The sequence below is a fragment of the Labrus bergylta genome, chromosome 19 (assembly GCF_963930695.1).
Source record: "Labrus bergylta chromosome 19, fLabBer1.1, whole genome shotgun sequence".
Lineage (NCBI taxonomy): Eukaryota > Metazoa > Chordata > Actinopteri > Labriformes > Labridae > Labrus > Labrus bergylta.
This window is the reverse complement of record NC_089213.1, coordinates 3,596,185-3,614,269: the sequence shown is the minus strand read 5'-3', so window position 1 is coordinate 3,614,269 and position 18,085 is coordinate 3,596,185. Positions and strand designations below refer to the sequence as shown.

General features: G+C 41.3%; 1 protein-coding gene across 1 annotated transcript; it reads right to left on the bottom strand.

The window, feature by feature from the left end:
- Position 1: 1 nt before the first annotated feature.
- cap1 (CAP, adenylate cyclase-associated protein 1 (yeast)) lies at positions 2-17,076 on the bottom strand. The gene is made up of 13 exons (XM_065948203.1): positions 16,917-17,076; positions 9,962-10,069; positions 9,587-9,687; positions 9,420-9,497; positions 8,494-8,637; positions 7,084-7,169; positions 5,824-5,929; positions 5,219-5,402; positions 4,777-4,955; positions 3,990-4,113; positions 3,134-3,216; positions 2,599-2,745; positions 2-1,247 (listed from the first exon to the last, which is right to left on the bottom strand). Exons 2-13 carry the CDS (start codon positions 10,065-10,067, stop codon positions 1,164-1,166), a joined length of 1,422 nt encoding a protein of 473 aa, XP_065804275.1. The 5' UTR covers positions 10,068-10,069; positions 16,917-17,076; the 3' UTR covers positions 2-1,163.
- Positions 17,077-18,085: the final 1,009 nt, after the last annotated feature.

Here is an 18,085-nt window from a genome sequence, read left to right as displayed (position 1 = left end):
ATTGTGTATTGCAACATTTTTAATGATGTCTCCAGTACTAATGAGCAGATCTCTGATTTTGGACCCAAAAACTAAATAAAAATGAAGTCAAAGAAAAAGAGTCGATGTAAAAGAAGTCGGTGGAGAGCAGAGTAGACGTGGCTACCACAATTATTACAGACTCTTCAATAGTTGTTCATATTTATACGGATGGTTACAGCAGATGTTTCCACTACTGAGGCGGAGTTTTAAAAACAGTCGATGATTACTTTCAGCCTCGTCTTTATCTTCTTAGTCTCTCTTTCACAGACTTGCTCTTACACGTCTCCTTATGTGGAATGTTTTTTTTTTTATACTCGGGAATGTCCTATGAGTGGGTTTAGGGGGAAAGCACATGGAATGATAATTATCCTGCAGCTTTGAATTGTTCAAACATCATCAAGATGGAGCGTTTTTCTGATGTGTATAACGTGATTTCACTCTTTATTTATGTGCTCTGACACTTATTTATTATCCACTATGAATGTTAATATCAATACAGTCAACATCAGCAGAGGTGATATGATGCCTTTATCTCCTGTAAAAGGGCTTTAGGTGGAAGTGCTTCACCAGTGAATTGCATAATAACAGAAATCGATCAGACTTAAAAAAAACACATTAGCCCATCCTGACCAGGAAAAGAAGAAAGGAATAACAGCCTGAAGCATCCTGATTGGCTGCAGTGCTTGTGTCTTAAGGGACTTCTTGTTCCCCTGTTGGCTAGTCTACAAGTTAAATTTAGCTTAGCATGATCCTGATAGATATGAAATATCACACAGAGCATCGCAGCTATTGGCAAAACTCAGGAATGTTTTTTTTTGGAAAAGTGCTCACAGGCAAATTCATTGGAACGATAAGCTGCTCCCTGTTGATTGGCTGGAGGATTTGCTCCAGGGAGTAAAAAGCGAGCAGACCTCTCATTGGCTGATGGAAGGGACAGCTTAAGCTGTGATTGGCTGATAAAATGACGGGGGGGAGGGGAGATATAAACACATGAGGTCCAAATCTCAGTCTACAGTGTGAGAGTTAGCTGGTGGGGCGGTGGATCAGTCAGGAAGGCAATTTGCAAAAAAAGGGAATGGGGATGGGTGTGGACGAGGAGGAGGAGGAGGAGGAGCGGCAGGTTTACTCTCCGCCCCCCCTTTCTATCCGGCAATTTCTGTTGCTGTGGTGGCGAGCTTCTTGCCGTCCCAGACGGTCTTGAACTGCTCGGGAACGGGGAACTCCGCCTGAGAGAGAGAGAGAGAGAGAGAGAGAGAGAGAGAGAGAGAGAAGGCAAACTGAGTTTTTATTTTAGGGCAACATAAAAAGGACGAGGCTGGCAAACGAAAGTCATCCAGTCACACTTTCACCACCTCATTAACATCATCAATGCTAACTTTTAACGACCCTCACACCCTACTGAAGTACTGTAATGGTCATCTTATAACAACATTATGCAATATGTTTGACAGTCATCCAGGTTGGACTTCTGTGCTGCTGCGTTCTGACTTTTTTAGTTGTTTTTCTCTTTTGTACTCTCGTCAATCCACATTCTCCTTTTTTAAGATTTGTTTTTGGGTTTTTTGTGCCTTTAATGTAGAGATAGGACAGTGGACAGAGTCGGAAATCAGGGAGAGAGAGAGAGTGGGGAATGATGTGCGGGAAAGGCTGGATTCGAACCTGGGCCGCCCGCTTGGAAGACTACAGCCTCAATACATGGGGCGCGCGCACTAACCACCGCGCCCCATCAATGCTAACTGTTAACGACCCTCACACACCATAATTCATGCTTTTATCTCCTCACTACTGAAGTACTGTAATGGTCTTTTAACAGGTATTAATGAGACTCCCTCTCCTGGTCCTTGAACAGCAGAGAGGTCGTCAATAAGGCACAAGAAAAACTGCATATCCACGAGATCTCACCACTTTCTACAAAGCAACGTAGAAAGTTAAAAAATGCTTCCACACATTTACACCACCAGCTGCTGAAAGAGGAAGACATTACACATCTCACAGGACTCTTTACCTTCCTTCAGGTAAACGTTTTAAGAGCATGAATGAACCGCCTCAAGGACAGTTTTTCTCTCCAGGTAATCAGACTACTGAACAGTAGCATTACAGTTTTTTATTTTTTTATTTTCAGGTCTAATTACAGATTTTTTTCCTCAACTGTTTTTAGGTTCTTGTTTAAATGTCACATATTTTTATCCCTGCACGGGTTATGTACATTTCTTGTACAAGTCTATTTTTAATTGCACAGTTTAAGTTTGATTCATCTAGGGGGATTCTTTAAATCTTTTTTTCGGGTTAATATATATGTATGGGAGGGGGGGGCGTCGGTTTTGTGGTTTAATTTGTAACAAATGTTTCATGTACGTCTTTGTAACCTGCTACTGGATGTTTTGAATTCCCCTCGGGATCAATGCAGTATCTATCATTTACTTCATGTCAGGTGTGCTGCCTCAGATCCTCCTCACACTTTTTAAAACATCATCTATTGAAGATTTGATTGGCCGAGGACGAAGCTCTCCACTCGTCCACCGAAAGACAACAGGCCAAACAAAGAGGTCATCAAAAGTTTTTAGAAATGTCACTCACAAAGTCGCCTTCTTCGCCTTTGGGTACCAGGATGTTCATCTCTGAGCTCTTGGCGCTGACGATCTCGCAGCTCAGAGAGTCTTTGCTCAGGTAGACGTGGCACCCGTCCGTCTTGTTGATGGAGATGGTGGGGACCTTACCAATGACCTGGATATCAAAAAAAGACCATAACAATATGTGTGATGTTTCTCAAACTGATCAGCTTGTATGAAAGCAGGGCAAAATCTGGAGACTGTGGAAAACTATGCACTCTTATTTATTCTCTGTAATATTACTGAAAGATGTCTAGAAGCTTGCTCATGTATCTATCTACTCTTATCTCACAGGTAGAGACTTATTTGCAGTGTCTGAACTTTATTCTTTGCAGCTTCTTAGTTTGGACGGAGACTTTTATTTAATAAAACTTTATTTAAGTTCTGTATGTTTCTCTCTGTTAGGTCTTGTAGCAAAGACAGAAACTGAAGAGTGATAAGACGGCAGAGATCAGAAAAGCTGACTCCCTGCGTCTGTTAGAAACACTTCTCGTTGTTCTCACCTGAATCTTCACGTCCTTACAGTTGATGATCTCTACGATGCCCACGACGTCGTCGAACACCAGGCCCGTTTTCTTACAGTTGTCTGACGGAGAGAAATAAATGTATACTTTAGGTGCACAGAGATACGTATGGAGTGTAAATGTCAAGACTTTTCTGTGTCTATTTCATTTATGGATTATTTTAATCTACTATTATTTGCATTTTCAAGCAGCATGAGCAGGTAGAGCAGAATCCTTTAAGCTGGTTACTCTGATTGACCCTGATCCTGTACACCTCATGAGTCAATACTTACACATTGATTTTTCAAATAGCACATGTAGTAGTAATTTATTTCAGTCAACATATACAGTTTTCCATTAGGAAAAGCGTAGAAATAGAATAAAAATACAAGAAAAGACAAAAAGAAAATGTTAACCGAAAAGGTGTAAGCTGAAGCTTTAGCTTATTATACCTTCCCTTATTACAAATCGTGTTACTATAGGCACTACTAGTTTGGTTACAACCATCATCATCATTAAGTAATAGCTCAAGCAGCCTCATGAACACTCAGAGGATAAAGTAAACAACAAGATTTGTTGTTTTTCTGATTTTATTTGGTCAAAAACAAAAAGACAACTATTTATTTGGAAGTGCGATTGATTTTCTAGATAATTTTATATCACAGCCATAACACAAGATATACATTTATAAAAGCAGTTTATTTCACCCACAATTACAGTCGAGTATACTTTGGTTAAAGGTTTGCTTGCAGGCATTTCCAATCAATGGTTTTCTTACCAGAAGACGACAGTAGTTTTAATAGATTGAATGTATTTTTCAGTTTTCATCCAGCACACAGTTTTTTTTTTCTCTTACCTATAATGATGGAGTTGAGTTTGCCCTTGACCGTCAGGGTGCTCTTGTTACACTTGAAAGCGTAAACCACCTGTTTGAGTTCAGTGTTGTTGATCAACAGGTTCTGGTTGTCCTCTTGGTTTTCCTGCAGAACGACAGAAACGAAGAGTGAATCACAAAATAGAGAAAACTACGTCAGGAGAAAGTTTGAGATTAAAGCGCCTGTGTGGAACTTTCTGCTTGTGTTGATTTTAGCGCCCCCTGGTGGACAAAACAGTATCTCATCTCTTTGCTGATTCTGTCCTTCGGTGTACGAAGTGTAAAAATAATCTCATCCTGCCGTCTTTAACAGTCAAACGTATCACTTACTCAGAATCTTTGCTGTAAATAAAGTCTGCTTGGGCAGCGTGCAGTTCATCACCGACCCCCGCCACATCAGATTCATTAAAAGTAACTTTATAGGTTGTTTTTTCTTGTTGCTGATGGTCTCATGTGCTATCACAGTTCATCAGGACACATCAGTATTCATTTAATTACCCCCCAAAAAGTCCTCACAGGAGCTTACAGCCAGAAATTTTTTTTTTAGTTAGGGTTCTTTAATGACTGTGGCATAAAACAAACAACTCCCATAATGTTCCAATTTTTCCCATTTCATCCCACCTTTTACTTTTGAATTGAAACATTAAATTGTTTAAAAGTAATCAAGCTTTAAAAACTAAATTTATAAAAAAGCTAATTTAAACAGTTTCAACTCCAGCTGTGATTTCTCAGGAAACTTTTTCTCATGTTTGTTGAACTAACAACGCACCACTTTCCACTTCTTCCCGTCCAGCTCCAACACCGGGGGCAGCTTCTGGGTGGGGGTGGCAGACGCAGCAGGTCGGGGAGTCGGGGAGGCGAAAGGTTTGGGCCCAGTGCGTACGGCACCCTGACCCCTCAGACCAGGGTTCTTGTGGGTCTTCTGGTCGTCGCTGACGTGCTTCAGACCTGGAGAGGTCAGATTAAACAGTTAGTGAGAAGAACAGGAAATAACTGATCATTTACAAATGAGGAAAACTGAAACATTTTCTTCAAGGTTCAGTATTTGTTCTCACTGCTCCATCACTATATTCTACAGTTCAGTGTGGACCGCGGCCAGCTTTACGCACATCTTACATGCATCAGGTGTGTTCATGTGGAAACAGCATTTAATCAAACCAGGAGAAGAATGGCGTCAAGATTTGACCACTTCATTTCCTCAGACCACCTACCAGTGGTGATGTCAGACCCTTTGTTGAGTGCGGCGAACAAAGCGTTGCGAGGGTCAGGTCCCGAGTCGCCGCCACTGGGACAGGGTCCGCCTAAGTCTGCTGGGGGAGGAGGTCCAGGAGGAGGAGGGGGAGGACAACCAGCGGGGGCACTGGGGGGAGCTGCAGAGGCCGAAGCGACGGGACCCTGTCAATCAAAATCCCAGATCAGTTATTTCACTACAAGTGTGATAAAACAAGCCACAAAGTTCATTTCTGGATATTCAAGACAAAAGTTACAAGTCTTAACCACAACTTTTGTCATAATTCTTAGGTATCTTTGTATTTGTACATTTTAGTCTGTTTTAAATATTTTTGTATTCTTGTTTTTATGTCCTTAAAAGTCCAGAGTTTGATGTAGTTTCTTTTCTCTGGCTGTAGCTGCTGTCAGAGTGTCATTTCCAGCAAAACATTAATAAATATCTGTGCATGTTGAACCGGATATCAGCACAGATGTTTGATATTCAAAACATCATCACTCCCTCTCCTGTGACTTCAGTGAAAAGCTTTGTCTCTTGTAAATGATCTCTTTGGAGGCTAACTGAAGTATCATTCCTCTGCAGACTCACAGTCTTGCTCCAGCTCAGCCCGGTGGTGTGGTGCTGTTTGATGTAAGTCTGCAGATCAGTCCAGATGAGGAGATAAGCCTTCACCCAGTCCACGTGCGTCTTGTCCCTGTGAGGACGACATGAAAACAAGACGGCCTTTTGATGAAAACCTGTGCATTAAACGTTTTTTTTATCTGCCTCTGGTAATGTTTTAAATCATCTCCAGTGGTCTCTGCTTCCAACAAGGAGACAGCCAATGGACTAGAACAGGAAGTTACAAGTGAAAGAACATTTTTACAAAAAGAGGCAGCAAGTCTGGAGGGAGGTGAAGTTTAAACTAAGTGTTATGAAGGCAATCTTTCATACTTCAGTCTTATGACTTCTGTATGTCTTTAGTGTTCCCGCTGTCCATGCTCCTCCTCTCTCCATCAATCAGGACCAAACATGGAACCTGCTGCCCCCCCCCCCCCCCCCTCACTCTGGTTTTGATCAGGGATTTGAACTGTTGCAGGACGGGACAGTCACAGATGTGTTTGGGGAGAGAGTTCCACTTTCTTCAGACTTTAGCTTTACATTTCTAATCTTGCTTTTTTGTGACATTGTTTGAATGTTTTTGTGTCCTTCAACGTGTTGTGTCTGGATGTAACCCTGTAAAGTGTTTTGAAGAGCGTTATGTCAATTAAATGGAATATCTATTGTACTATTTTTAGTATTAGCAGCAAGAAATGGCCAATTAAATAAAGGCTTTTTAGCTTTTCTCCCAGATCTCTGGATTTTTTGATTTAAAACATTTGAACAGTTCTAAATCTTATAATATTTACATTTTGATATTTACTCCAAAGTCTTTTATTCATAGACGACACACTTGTTCTGCAGAGATTTTCAGCGGGCTCCCTGACAGATTAAGCGCTGCTAACATGCTAACTGGGATCACAGTAACATCTATCTTCTAACTGGTCTGTCCCTCTAATCTGCTCGTAAACATGAAAAGTTTAGTTGCAGGAACGAGCACACAGGAAGTCTAGCAGCGTCACGTTGCAGCGCTGACTCAGTAAAAGTTTAAAAAAAGGAGCCAGGAGGAAGGAAAGATGGAGGACAGATGGACTGAGCAATCCGTTTGGCTGCATTATCAAAGTCCTTCTGGCTCTTTCTAAAATGTCAACATGTCTCCAAAAACAAATAACAAGGTTTAAAAAAAAAAAAAAAAAAGAGAGATCATGATATTGTTTGGTAAAATATTAAAGTGATCTTTGACAGTTTTTCTGCTGCAGGTTTACTCACTTGTCCTTGAAGTCCTTGAGCACACGGTTGGTGTAGAACATGGCGGCGTCCTGCATCTCTTTAACATAAGGACCTGGTTTAGGAGCCTGGGACAACAAACAAGACGACAACAGGTCATGAGACGTTACTCAAGTTGTTCATCCTCTTTGCTTTCTTGCTGAGAGATGGAGAAGTCTGGAGGTAATCAGATGAGCTTCAAAAAGAAGAATGAAAGAGAATCCACTCTCTTCAAAGTTAGAGCTGTAGAACAGATGAAGCCAATGCAAAATCCCCCTTTAGGTCCTGAGTTGAAATGCAAATTTATACAACAGATAAACAAGTTTGATATCAAGAGCTCATTTCTTTAATATGATCTCACTGTGCTGGGAAAGACATTTTTATAACACCTCTGTTTTGATTTCATGAGTTATTCATACATTTGCATAATTTGTGGTGTGGCTGAGTTGACCCACAGGTGGATGCGTTGTTTACCAGGAGGCTAGGGCTCCACCTCTTTACCTGTTTCTATATAAAATGTAAGGTAAGTTGAGACAGCATTTCCAATATGGCGACCGTCATCACACGCCTCTTCAGGAACCAAAGGGTGACTAAGACTATGTTCATGTTTTACACAGTCAATACAACTACGGGATTACCTCATTTTTAAATACTGAAATACTTTAAGGTTTACCCGATTGTCTAGAAGGAAAACTAGAATATGTTATTATTTTAATACTTTAAAAATGAGTTTATTTGAATTGAAGAATTTCCTGACCTTGAAACCTCTGCAGTTAAAGTTGATCATTTCTCAAACTTTTTTAGACTTTGAATAAACCCTGTACAACTTTTTTAAGCCACAGCAATAACGACTGTTAGATTAGACAAAACATACCGACTAGTTTTACTAATTAGTGAGAAAGGAAGATTCTGATTGACCAAACTGCAAAATCTACCAGAGACAGACTAGCTGTTTCTAGCTGTTTCCAATATTTATGCTAAGAAATCAAATCAAGTATTCAAACATGAATCCATCCTCTTAACAAGAGAGCGAGTGATTCCCCAAAAGATGTCAAACTATTTCTTATAACTGGAATAAACAGTGAAGGAAAAGACTTCAGCTCAGAGGTCGAGATTATAATGAGATCTACAAACATACAAGTAATGAGTGCATCCATTATGTGTGTTTGAAAAGGGATGCATTATTCATGAGGATCAAAACAACAAAACAAAGAGTTAATTCTCTGACACTGTAACAGTGAAGCTCTGTTCTGGTGGCCGCGTGTCAGCCAAGAAACTGTCGCTCACCCGACGCCGATGACAGAATCCGAGAGGCTTGTTTCCGGCTTTTTCACACTCTTTTTATCCTCACTCATAAAGTACACGCACAGCCAGCTCTCCCTTACACACAAAGCAACAGTTCCCCTGACTCACCACGGCAATCCATCCGAGCGCCGGCACGCTCTCGCTCACGGCGGAGAGGTGGTTGAAGAGCTGCGACGTGCGGTTCTGCTCGCGAAATGTCTGCACCTGCTCCACGATTTTGCACACCGGCTGCAGGATGGTCTTCAAAGCGCTCTGAGCAGGAAAAAAGGATGACATGAGAGTTTATCATAAAAACAACAGATCACATCTCTACGTCAAAGGTCGGACTTGAACCTGGGACACCGCGAGGACTGTGGCCACAAGGGGCGCACTAACGGCTGACCTAAACTGACAGCCCAAAGGAAAAGGTTGTTAAAAGATCAGGGGGGGGGGGGGGGGCGACAGTGGCATGGTGGTTTGTGCTGGTGCCTCATGTATTAATGTTGTTGTCCTCCAGGCGGGCGGCCTGGGTTCGAGTCCGACCTACGCTCTTCCCACATGTCATGCTCCCTGATTTCCATTTAACTATCTGTACAATGCAGGCACAAAAAGCCAAAAAATAAAATCTAGAAAATAAAACAGATCACATCTATAGTACATGTCAAAGGTCGGACTTGAACCTGGGACACCGAGCGAGGACTGTGGCCACAAGGGGCGCACTATTTAACATCTGAGCTAAACTGACGCCCCTCTGGAAGTTTCAGATTTCCAGGCATTTCTTTGAAGCTGGATTTAAAATGGTAAAGTGTATTCCAGCGCGGTCGTTGTAGTTATGTTGTTTCAAAAATACATCTTTAAATATTCAGAGATGTGATCGTCCAGTTTAAATCCATCTGAAATATTCAGCAGCCTGCTTCACCGATTATTCAAACGTATTGATCAGTGCTGTTCCATTACCTGCAAACGTTTACTGAATAATTACACGTGTGTGTGTGTGTGTGTGTGTGTGTGTGTGTGTGTGTGTGTGTGTGTGTGTGTGTGTGTTTTAGACTCACATCAGCGGGCTTCTGGCAGGAGGATGCTTTCATGAGGACTTGTCTCCCAGCGCTGAAGCCCTGCTTGATCATTTCTGCCTGGAAGGGAAAAGATTCAGTTTCATCAGTAAGAACACAGAGATGAGAGAGTGTGAGGTATTTCATCGGTGTAGCGTGTTAAAACTCACATGTTTCTGGACGTCGCCCCCGATCTTCTGGCTGAGGGACAGGTACTGAGCCACGGGACCGCTGACGATCACGTCAAAGGCCTCGACGAACGCAGAAACAGCTACACAGGAGAGAAGAAAGGGGGGAAAAAGCCTTTAGAGTTTAACGCTAACCAGGCATCATATTTATTCATCCTCCAGAAAAGAGCCATGAAAATCAAAAATAAGTGAACAAGCAGATAACCAGGAAGTCCTCTTTTCATCACACTGAACACACCGACATTAAACATGCAGCAAAGGAGCCACAGGTCAGATTCAAACCCGTTGTTGGTTGTTTTTTTTTTTTAGATTTGTGTTGGTAGTTATCTGTTTTTATTGTTGGTGTTTAATCTTTACCTCCTCCAGAGACGTCTCCACCGGCGCTGCCTCCAGGGCCCGACATGGACTCCACACGACCCACCGCCATCTCCAGCCGCTGCACCAGACTCGCCAACTGATCCATAGCTGTGAGGTGGAGAAACACAAGTGGAGGATGAGGGGAAAATAAAGACGCTTGTTCCTGTTCGATTTACACGTCAGCCACAGTGCCTTGCTTGTGCAGAATGTAAATATCTGCAGCATCATTTTCTGGAGTAAAAGTACGAGTAACAAAGTCGGAAAATGCTCCTCTATAAGTTTAAGTCCTTTAAGACACAGAAATAACTTACTGGGAAAATCTCATGGTATTGCAAATGTAGATAACTTTCAAATGAGAGACTCTTATTCCATCCTCTAACACAACATGTCCTAAAGGTTTGACCGACTGATGCTCACTAAAGGGGGAGGACCACCACAGTTCAGATTCATCCAGAGCATTTCTTAAACCACTGCCTACACACTTCTACTGTTTGCACGCTCATGTGGAGGGTCTGCACCATTGAGCGTCGGCCAAACCCTCTGAAGGTGTAGTGAGAGTGAGTACTTAAAACCCCATGCACTGAACAACAGGTGTAACACCTTTTCATTGGTCGTCATGGGAGAAGCTCTGCAGGCCACATCAAAGTGCTGCGCTGTCTTCTTTAAAAACATATAATCTTTTAAATTAGAAGTATCATACACGCTTAGCGTTATAATCAGGGTCTTATTTGTGTTTTTAAAGGTGTTTATTTTACTGTGAGGCGTCTTATGTTTACAGGGAGTTACAAAAAAACAAATCATCTTATAAACATCTGATTGATTTTATATATTATTCGGTCTTCTTATTCTTTGAGTGACATTAAATCATCGTTATTTTAAGTTCCCGTTCTGCTGTATTAATTCCCTCCACATTAACGAAGGCTTCTCCATTCAGCCGTGGGTGTGAATCAGACGGCGTGCGCGTGTGGAGGGAGCCGTTTAGGAAAGCCCATCATTTTTTTAACTAACTAGTAATGACACAAATCCTTTCCCACTTCCTGTTTGTCCCTCTCATTAAAGTTGTATCCTTTTCTTATTTGTCCTAATTGGGGACTGAATGTCTCCTGGGACAGAATGTGAGGAAATTACTGCAATTACACATTAAATGCTTTGGTAGAATAACAAACAGCAGAGTTCTGGACGCTGGGTAGTTCTGACCTTGATTTATTCCTGTGAGGCTCGACTGATTAGTGAAGCCGCTTTAAGACGTCAACACCAGGACTGTTATTTCAGTAAGTCACACGTTTCAGCTTGATATCCTGAAGTTGATTCTTTTCTGTTCTCTTAATACACAATGTTAAGAATTATTCAAATGAAAGTTTACATTATGAGAGAAACACAGGGACGTTTACATTCTAGGGCTGCTGCCTGGTTTAAACGTCACATATTATACAGAATACACTTCATGTTTTTCTAACTCTAACATGTGTCTCTACTCCGTCTACAAACCCCCCAATGATGAGAAAAGTCCATCCTCAATCTTTTTCCTGCTCCACTTTTCAGAAAATGTGTGCTCAAACAGGCCGTTTGGAGGTTTTCCCTTCATGACATCACAAAGGGCGTTAACACCTCCCCCAGCTAGGTGTTTGTTAAATTGACACGCGGCGTGTAATCATTACAGGATTTAGTGCAGAGTGTGCCAAATGGTACTAACAGAAGTAGTGAAGTGAGACACAGCAGGGATCACTTACTTCCTCGTTTGAGAAAACAAATCAGGGGAAATGATTTAGCATTTTATAGACTTTAAAAAAACATATACATGAAAGAGTAATTTTTGTTTTACTTTATATTTTATTTCAGACCCATAGGTCCATATCATTATTTTTAAAAAAGGCACAAGAAATATAAATACAAGTCATTAACAAAGGGATGTAATCACTACATTTCACAGTTTGTCAGCAATTAAAATGCCAAGAGACATTTTCACCAGAGTTTCCAGAAACACGAGGAATACCTTGTGTCACTTAGTCAGTACTTAAATATGTGCAGCAGAGAAAAGCTCTTTGGGTCCCTGTAAATGATCTAATAAATCCAGAACCACTTTGTTGTTTTTTTAACCCCCTATACTTAGGGACTATTTATTTATTAGATTTTTGTTTTAAAGTCATATCACAGCATAACGTTGTACGGCTGCAGTTTACACATCTTATTCAAAGTGATTTTGTGTGCATTAGTTTGTCAATAAAGTTGTTATCAACGTTTCTTTCACAGACAAAGTCCACCAGACGTAAACAACACTTTTCTCTCTCGTAAGAGGCTCATTTCACCTCCCCATTAAAAGTCCTCAGTATACCTTCAGAGAGGTTAAGCAGCCAACAGAAGACGCAAACAGAGAGGAGAAAAGATAAAGACTACAGGAAGATGGGATGTTTGAAACAGGTCAGGACTTGCCGAGTTGAAGTGTTCAGATCATTCCTCGCTGCAGCTGACTCTGCACTGACCCGTCCTGTTATCCCAACTATGTCGTTTACAGATTCTTCTTCGCTTCACAACAAACTGACTTCACACTTGAGCTCGAGTCGTCCGTAAACATCCTCTCTGCAGTCAGTGGGCCAACATGTAAACTGATTCTCCTACCTTACCCTTTTAAGAAACAGATTAACAAACTTAATCCAAGTCTAGCATAATCTTACACACACATACACACAGCTCAAGAGAGGGAGGCTGACGTTACATAAGACAGCTGTAACCCGACACCGCCTTCGTCTGTGGGACCGAGTGCCTCGCCGTCTCAGGTACTTACACCTGGCTCGCTATGAAAAGGGGGGGGGGGGGGGGGGGGGAACGCCCTCTCACTCTCACTAATGAAGAGCGCCCAAGACAAACCTGCTGCCACCGTCTCACATTCTCTACAAAGCGACTCGGCTGAATGTGCAGAGATCTGATGGCGGTGAAAGTTTGTGGCGGGTGGCGGATGAAGCTGGAGACACGTTTGTACGCAACTTCCTGGTTAGAAATAGCAGAAGTTGACGCATTTAGATCATCTTACTAGAATGAAAAAAAAGAGAAGGCCTGGGTTTAAGATATCTAAACTTGAGTTTAAGTGTAGATATTGGTGCCACAATCTCTGTCTTTTTTAATCTTTGAGCAGCCGTGACATCTTTCACTCAGGCAGTGTGCTTGTGTTCATGTATTGTTTTTAACATTCAGCTTTTGTAAAAGGAAAAAAATGGTTGACAAGCTCATCCTTTTATCAAGAATGGTTATACAAAATAAAAATTCTGTAAACAAATCTCATGCATATCTGCACTAGAATAACAAGAAGAGAAGCAAATTCCTCGTGATGGGAGACGCTGATGTTTTGTGCCTATAACAAAGGTTTGAAATGTGACCTGGTTTGAGTTTCAAGTTGAGAGGACAACAATGATTTTCTCCATTTTTCTATTCAACAGAAGGTGGAGATGCACCGATTGGGAAACGCAGGGCAGATACCGATGTTTGTTTCATGACTTCTTTTGGTGTCAGACTCCCACAATGCAACATTTTCTCTCATGTTAGACAATAAAAAAAACAAGTCAGAGTTTGTTCAAACCTCTTCTCTGAATCAGAAGTCAGGTGAACTAGATGTCAGGATTAAATTGATTTAGCACAACAAATAAACTGACATCAGTTCACATTATTTGCAGACGTGCTGATGTCTGTCAACGGGGCCGATATCGATGTTGAACCGATGAATCCGTAAAAGAAGGTCAAATTTTTTTACAACAGAAAGAAATGTAACCTGAAGCTTTTTCAGAATGTGTTGTTTCACTTATCATCCACTCTCTGGTTTAATCCTCTATAGTAAGAGGACTTCTCGAGTTCTAAAATCAAAAAGAAGAAATTGCTGAGTTTACAGTCAGTTGGGTACTCAAGTATTAGGAATGTGACCTCAGTACTTCTTGGCACTAAAAGATGACCAACACATTCACAAAGATATTCAATTTTACCTTTTGGTGCAAAATGCAAAGATTCATAATATATATTTTTTTAATTTATGTAACAACATGTTTTGTTTAGTTTATGTAATTGCATTTAGGGACAGTTGTAAAAGAGGTGCATGTGTTTTTAGAACACTTGAAAATGGGGAACCCCGTCTTTGACTTGATGAAAAACGTCAGGAGATAAAACAGGACTCCTTCTCAGAGAAGCTGTTTAAAGTTCTGTCTCTTAATATAGTCGGCACAACCGTCCACAAATGTCCCAACAAGCTAATCTGAGCTTCATGAGCAGTGTTTTCTTACCTGGCATAAACACAAGTTAGAGAAAACGTGTGAGAAGAGCCTGACGCTATGATCCCATGACTTCAGCATTTTACTGATGCTAACATTAAGCAGGTTGTTAGCAGGATAATATCACCTTAAATCAGGGTGAGGCAGGTTATGAATGATGTCAGCAATCAGGCTGTGAAGTGAAGTCATGAATATGGAATTATATCAGCAGCATTAAGACTGAAATAGTGAGGGATCCCATGTGCCAATCAGAAACTTTAAGACTAATAATAACCAACAAACAGTACTTTGTTTAAAAATTGAATTTTAAAGCACCATGTTGCATTTTTCCTGCCTCATTTATTCACTAATTGACATTTGTGTTGCTGAAAGGTCGTGTTTGTTTTTGTTGTGTCATGCTAAAGAGCATCTTTTTGTGTCTGTACAGGATGGGCTTAGTAATTCCTCCACAAGACGCAGGGATAAAATTAGATAAAAAAAGCAGGACACACACCCCTTCTACCCTTGACCTACATGCCTACATGTTCAGGACTGCAGCAGCGTTTACGGTTTACCTGCAGATACCAGAGTTCAACTTCTACTCTTTCTGGCCTCAGCTGTCGTGACTCATCGACAACACAGGAAGGGAGTGGTCCATTTAGGTGTTTGAGGGAGTGATAGACACACACACACACACACAAAACAAGCAGTGAAATGTTCCAGTAGGGGATATCACAGCCTGTTCTCTCTTTAAAAACATTAATAAACTTCTTCCTGTTGAAACCCCTCCATGCGACACATTTGAACTTAGTGGTTTCCTTTCCATTTCATTCAGATGTTCAGATACATTTCCTGAAGTGCACTGAAGTTAAATGAACACAACATATGTTCAGGCCAAAACGCTGAGCTTCAGGGGAAACTCCACTGCCCCAAAAAACACAACTTTCCAGAGACATGAGGGCAGATACAACAATGAGTCACGGGGAGGAATCGTGCCTCTCATAACATTTTCCTAAAGATTATCCTTTAAGACCTAAATAAGGCAAGACATGCAAAACTGGGACGGAGGGAACCAGAGTCAGAGAAAAGTGAGTTAGCTGTGCACAGACCTGTACATTTACAGATAAACAGGGACATGTCCTCTAATCAACAAAACCCCCAAAAGACCAAAACAAACAATTCACAATGCCAACATATACTGAGATCTGCAGCTGATGTATGCATCATTTATTTAGCCTTATTAGAGTATTAAAAAGGTACATTAAAATGGGGAATAGTATGTTTCTGATGATTTAAAACAATATATATTATATGTATTAAATAATAATAATTCTGCCACAGAGAAAGGAGGTTTTGATCATTTTGTGGTGCATGTATATGTGGCCTTAAAACCACATTTATACAATCCTGTCAATGTTAAAACATCATCTTGGAAATAAACTAAGCACATAACCCGTAACATGTTTAAACCAACAAAAAAAAGAAGTAAATGTGTAATTAATCTTTTTTTTGTTTGCTTGTTTTTAAGAATTGCATTCCTTTTTTTCTATGGATGCATTTACACCTGTAATCATTCAATCCTTTTACACTATGGTCTCCTTACTGAAATATACAAATCCATGCCAAGTGCTTTCAAATGCATACTTGTGCAGAAATGCACCATCAGCATGCAGGGCAGTGAAGTGGGTTAGGCCTGTGTGAGGGTTTCTGCCTCGGGCCGTTCAGACGAAAAGAGAAGAAGCGTCCAACTCGCCTTTTCTTTTTTTTTATATTTTAGCATTTAACAAGAATAAAAATCATTTATTCTTAATGCACAAGAAGGGGGGAGGGGGGGGGGGGTACGCCACAGCTAGAACCGTGGAGACAGCCCCTTCTTTGGTGGACTCAAAGCTCTCACAAATCAAGTTCAAGCCGCCGACGTTAACGCGATCACTCGGGGTTTTTCAATCAGACGGATGCTAACTGGGTAGCTAGCGTACGATGCTAACGCGGAGCCGGTGGGTGTTATGAGGAATTCTGCGCCCCGAGCAAGTTGATTCCCCGCCTGGCCAAAAAACCCTCACACACATGTTAAACATCGATTAAATAACAGGCGTTGAGGAGGACTTTTGCAGGGTTAAGTTATCATAAAAGTTACATATTATTTCCCACTTGTTCTGGACTCGTTCACAACCAATCAGGACACAGTCAATATGTAAAAAAAACACCCATCAGAGAGCTCGATCAGTGATTTTACTGTTTCCCAAAGCAGCAAATGAAGCTGCAACAGAGGTGAAATAGTTAGCATGACGTGTGTCAAATATCTCATCCCTGTTGTCGAGTGTGTTGCTGTGTCTTTGGGCATTTCCTGGATTCTCATTCTCTCTCACACACACACACCCCTCCCTGTGTTAGCTAATGTTGCTTTAGTCTGCAGGAAAGAAAAAGAAGTTGCCACATAAAACAGAAAAGAAGAAGTCTGAGGTTAAACGACGTGTGCTGGTGACGGCTAAGCTTCACATTTCAATGCTAACAGTGACTTAAACCTCAGAGCTAGACAGCCTGGTGTGATGTTAGCATGTTAGCATCACACCGGTGTTCATAAATACATTTCTGAATGCGGCGCGGCGGCTGAGCAGGAAGCGGCGACGCGCTGTTGTCTCTTTGACGCCCCAGCGGAAAACATTTTTTTTTTTTTTTTTAACCCCACTGCAAACAACAAACAGCAACACCTGCACGTAGCTTACCTGCTAAACTGGCTCAAGCAGTGATTTGGTATTCAACAATGTGCCGTGAATCTCGCCGTGGGAGTGTGCAGTGTGTGTGTGCAGCAGGCTCGCAGACTGGGCTTCGTCTGTGCTTTTTTTTTTTTCTTCCTGTATGTCGGTGAATTTACCCAGCTGTCACCGCGCCGCGTTTCCGCCCTTGTTCGCGCAACTAATTCCTTTCCCATATAAGGAGTGTGAGAGGCAGAGGGCAGCAAAAAAAGAAAAAAAAAACATAAAGGGGGAAATGAAGAAGCAAGTTTTCCTTCCTATTTATGATATATATCTGGATGTGGCGGATACGTCATCATGCTGTTTAAATAGTGCTCAGTTTCATGCAGAGAAAAAAAGTTATTAATAATGTATGTTTTTTGCGTGGAGGCAGGCAAGTGTTACATAATTACTGCTTCTGTGCAAACTCAGTGCTGCATGTTTCTTGTTCTCTATCGTGCCTCAACATGTTTAGGTCTCCACTGCAAGGAAGCATGCTGTTACTAAAGAGGAGATTGAGACATAAATAAAGGGAGTCCCTCATGCAGAAGATTAAAGGTGCAAGAGTGAGAGAGTAAAACATTGAGATGAGGCATTCAAAGGTGCAGCAGTGTGCCTTTTCCATCATCACTGTGACTACAGGGAGACACTGCAGAGGCTGATCCACAGTGCTGCTAAAGGGACAAAATAAGATGCGATAAAAAAAAAAAAAAGGAAAGCATCAATTTCAGACATTAATTAACTGTAATTAACTAGGTAATGCTGACAGCCCTATTATTTCATGTTAAACTGTTGGGTTTTTCTGCACACTTTGGGACGTAAATGATGATCAGGGAGGATATGGCTCAGAATGTAGAGTGGGTCGTCTTCTAACCAGAAGGTCGGGGGTTCAACCCCCAGCTCCTGCAGCCACATTTCCGATGTGTCCTTGGGCAAGACCCAAACCCCAAGCTGCTCCCGCTGCTTCATCAGTTACTTCTGATGGTCACTTCTGAAACCTCTGCCATCAGTGTGTGAATGTGTAGGTGTGACCTGCGGTGTAAAAGCGCTTTGAGTAGTCAGAAGACTAGAAAAGTCCATTTACCATTTATCATCAAGTAAACTGTTAATTAACTCTTAATCAAACTATTTTATTTTGAAAGAATAATCCAAATCACTAA

What these genes read in the sequence shown, in the direction of transcription:
- cap1 (XM_065948203.1), bottom strand. Translation starts at nt 10,067, where the DNA reads ATGGATCAGTTGGCGAGTCTGGTGCAGCGGCTGGAGATGGCGGTGGGT. An exon ending in ACTCAACTCCATCATTATAG is followed by an intron (nt 3,217 to 3,989) that starts GTAAGAGAAAAA and finishes TCTCTCCGTCAG; the next exon opens with ACAACTGTAAGAAAACGGGC. An exon ending in AAGGCGAAGAAGGCGACTTT is followed by an intron (nt 1,248 to 2,598) that starts GTGAGTGACATT and finishes TCTCTCTCTCAG; the next exon opens with GCGGAGTTCCCCGTTCCCGA.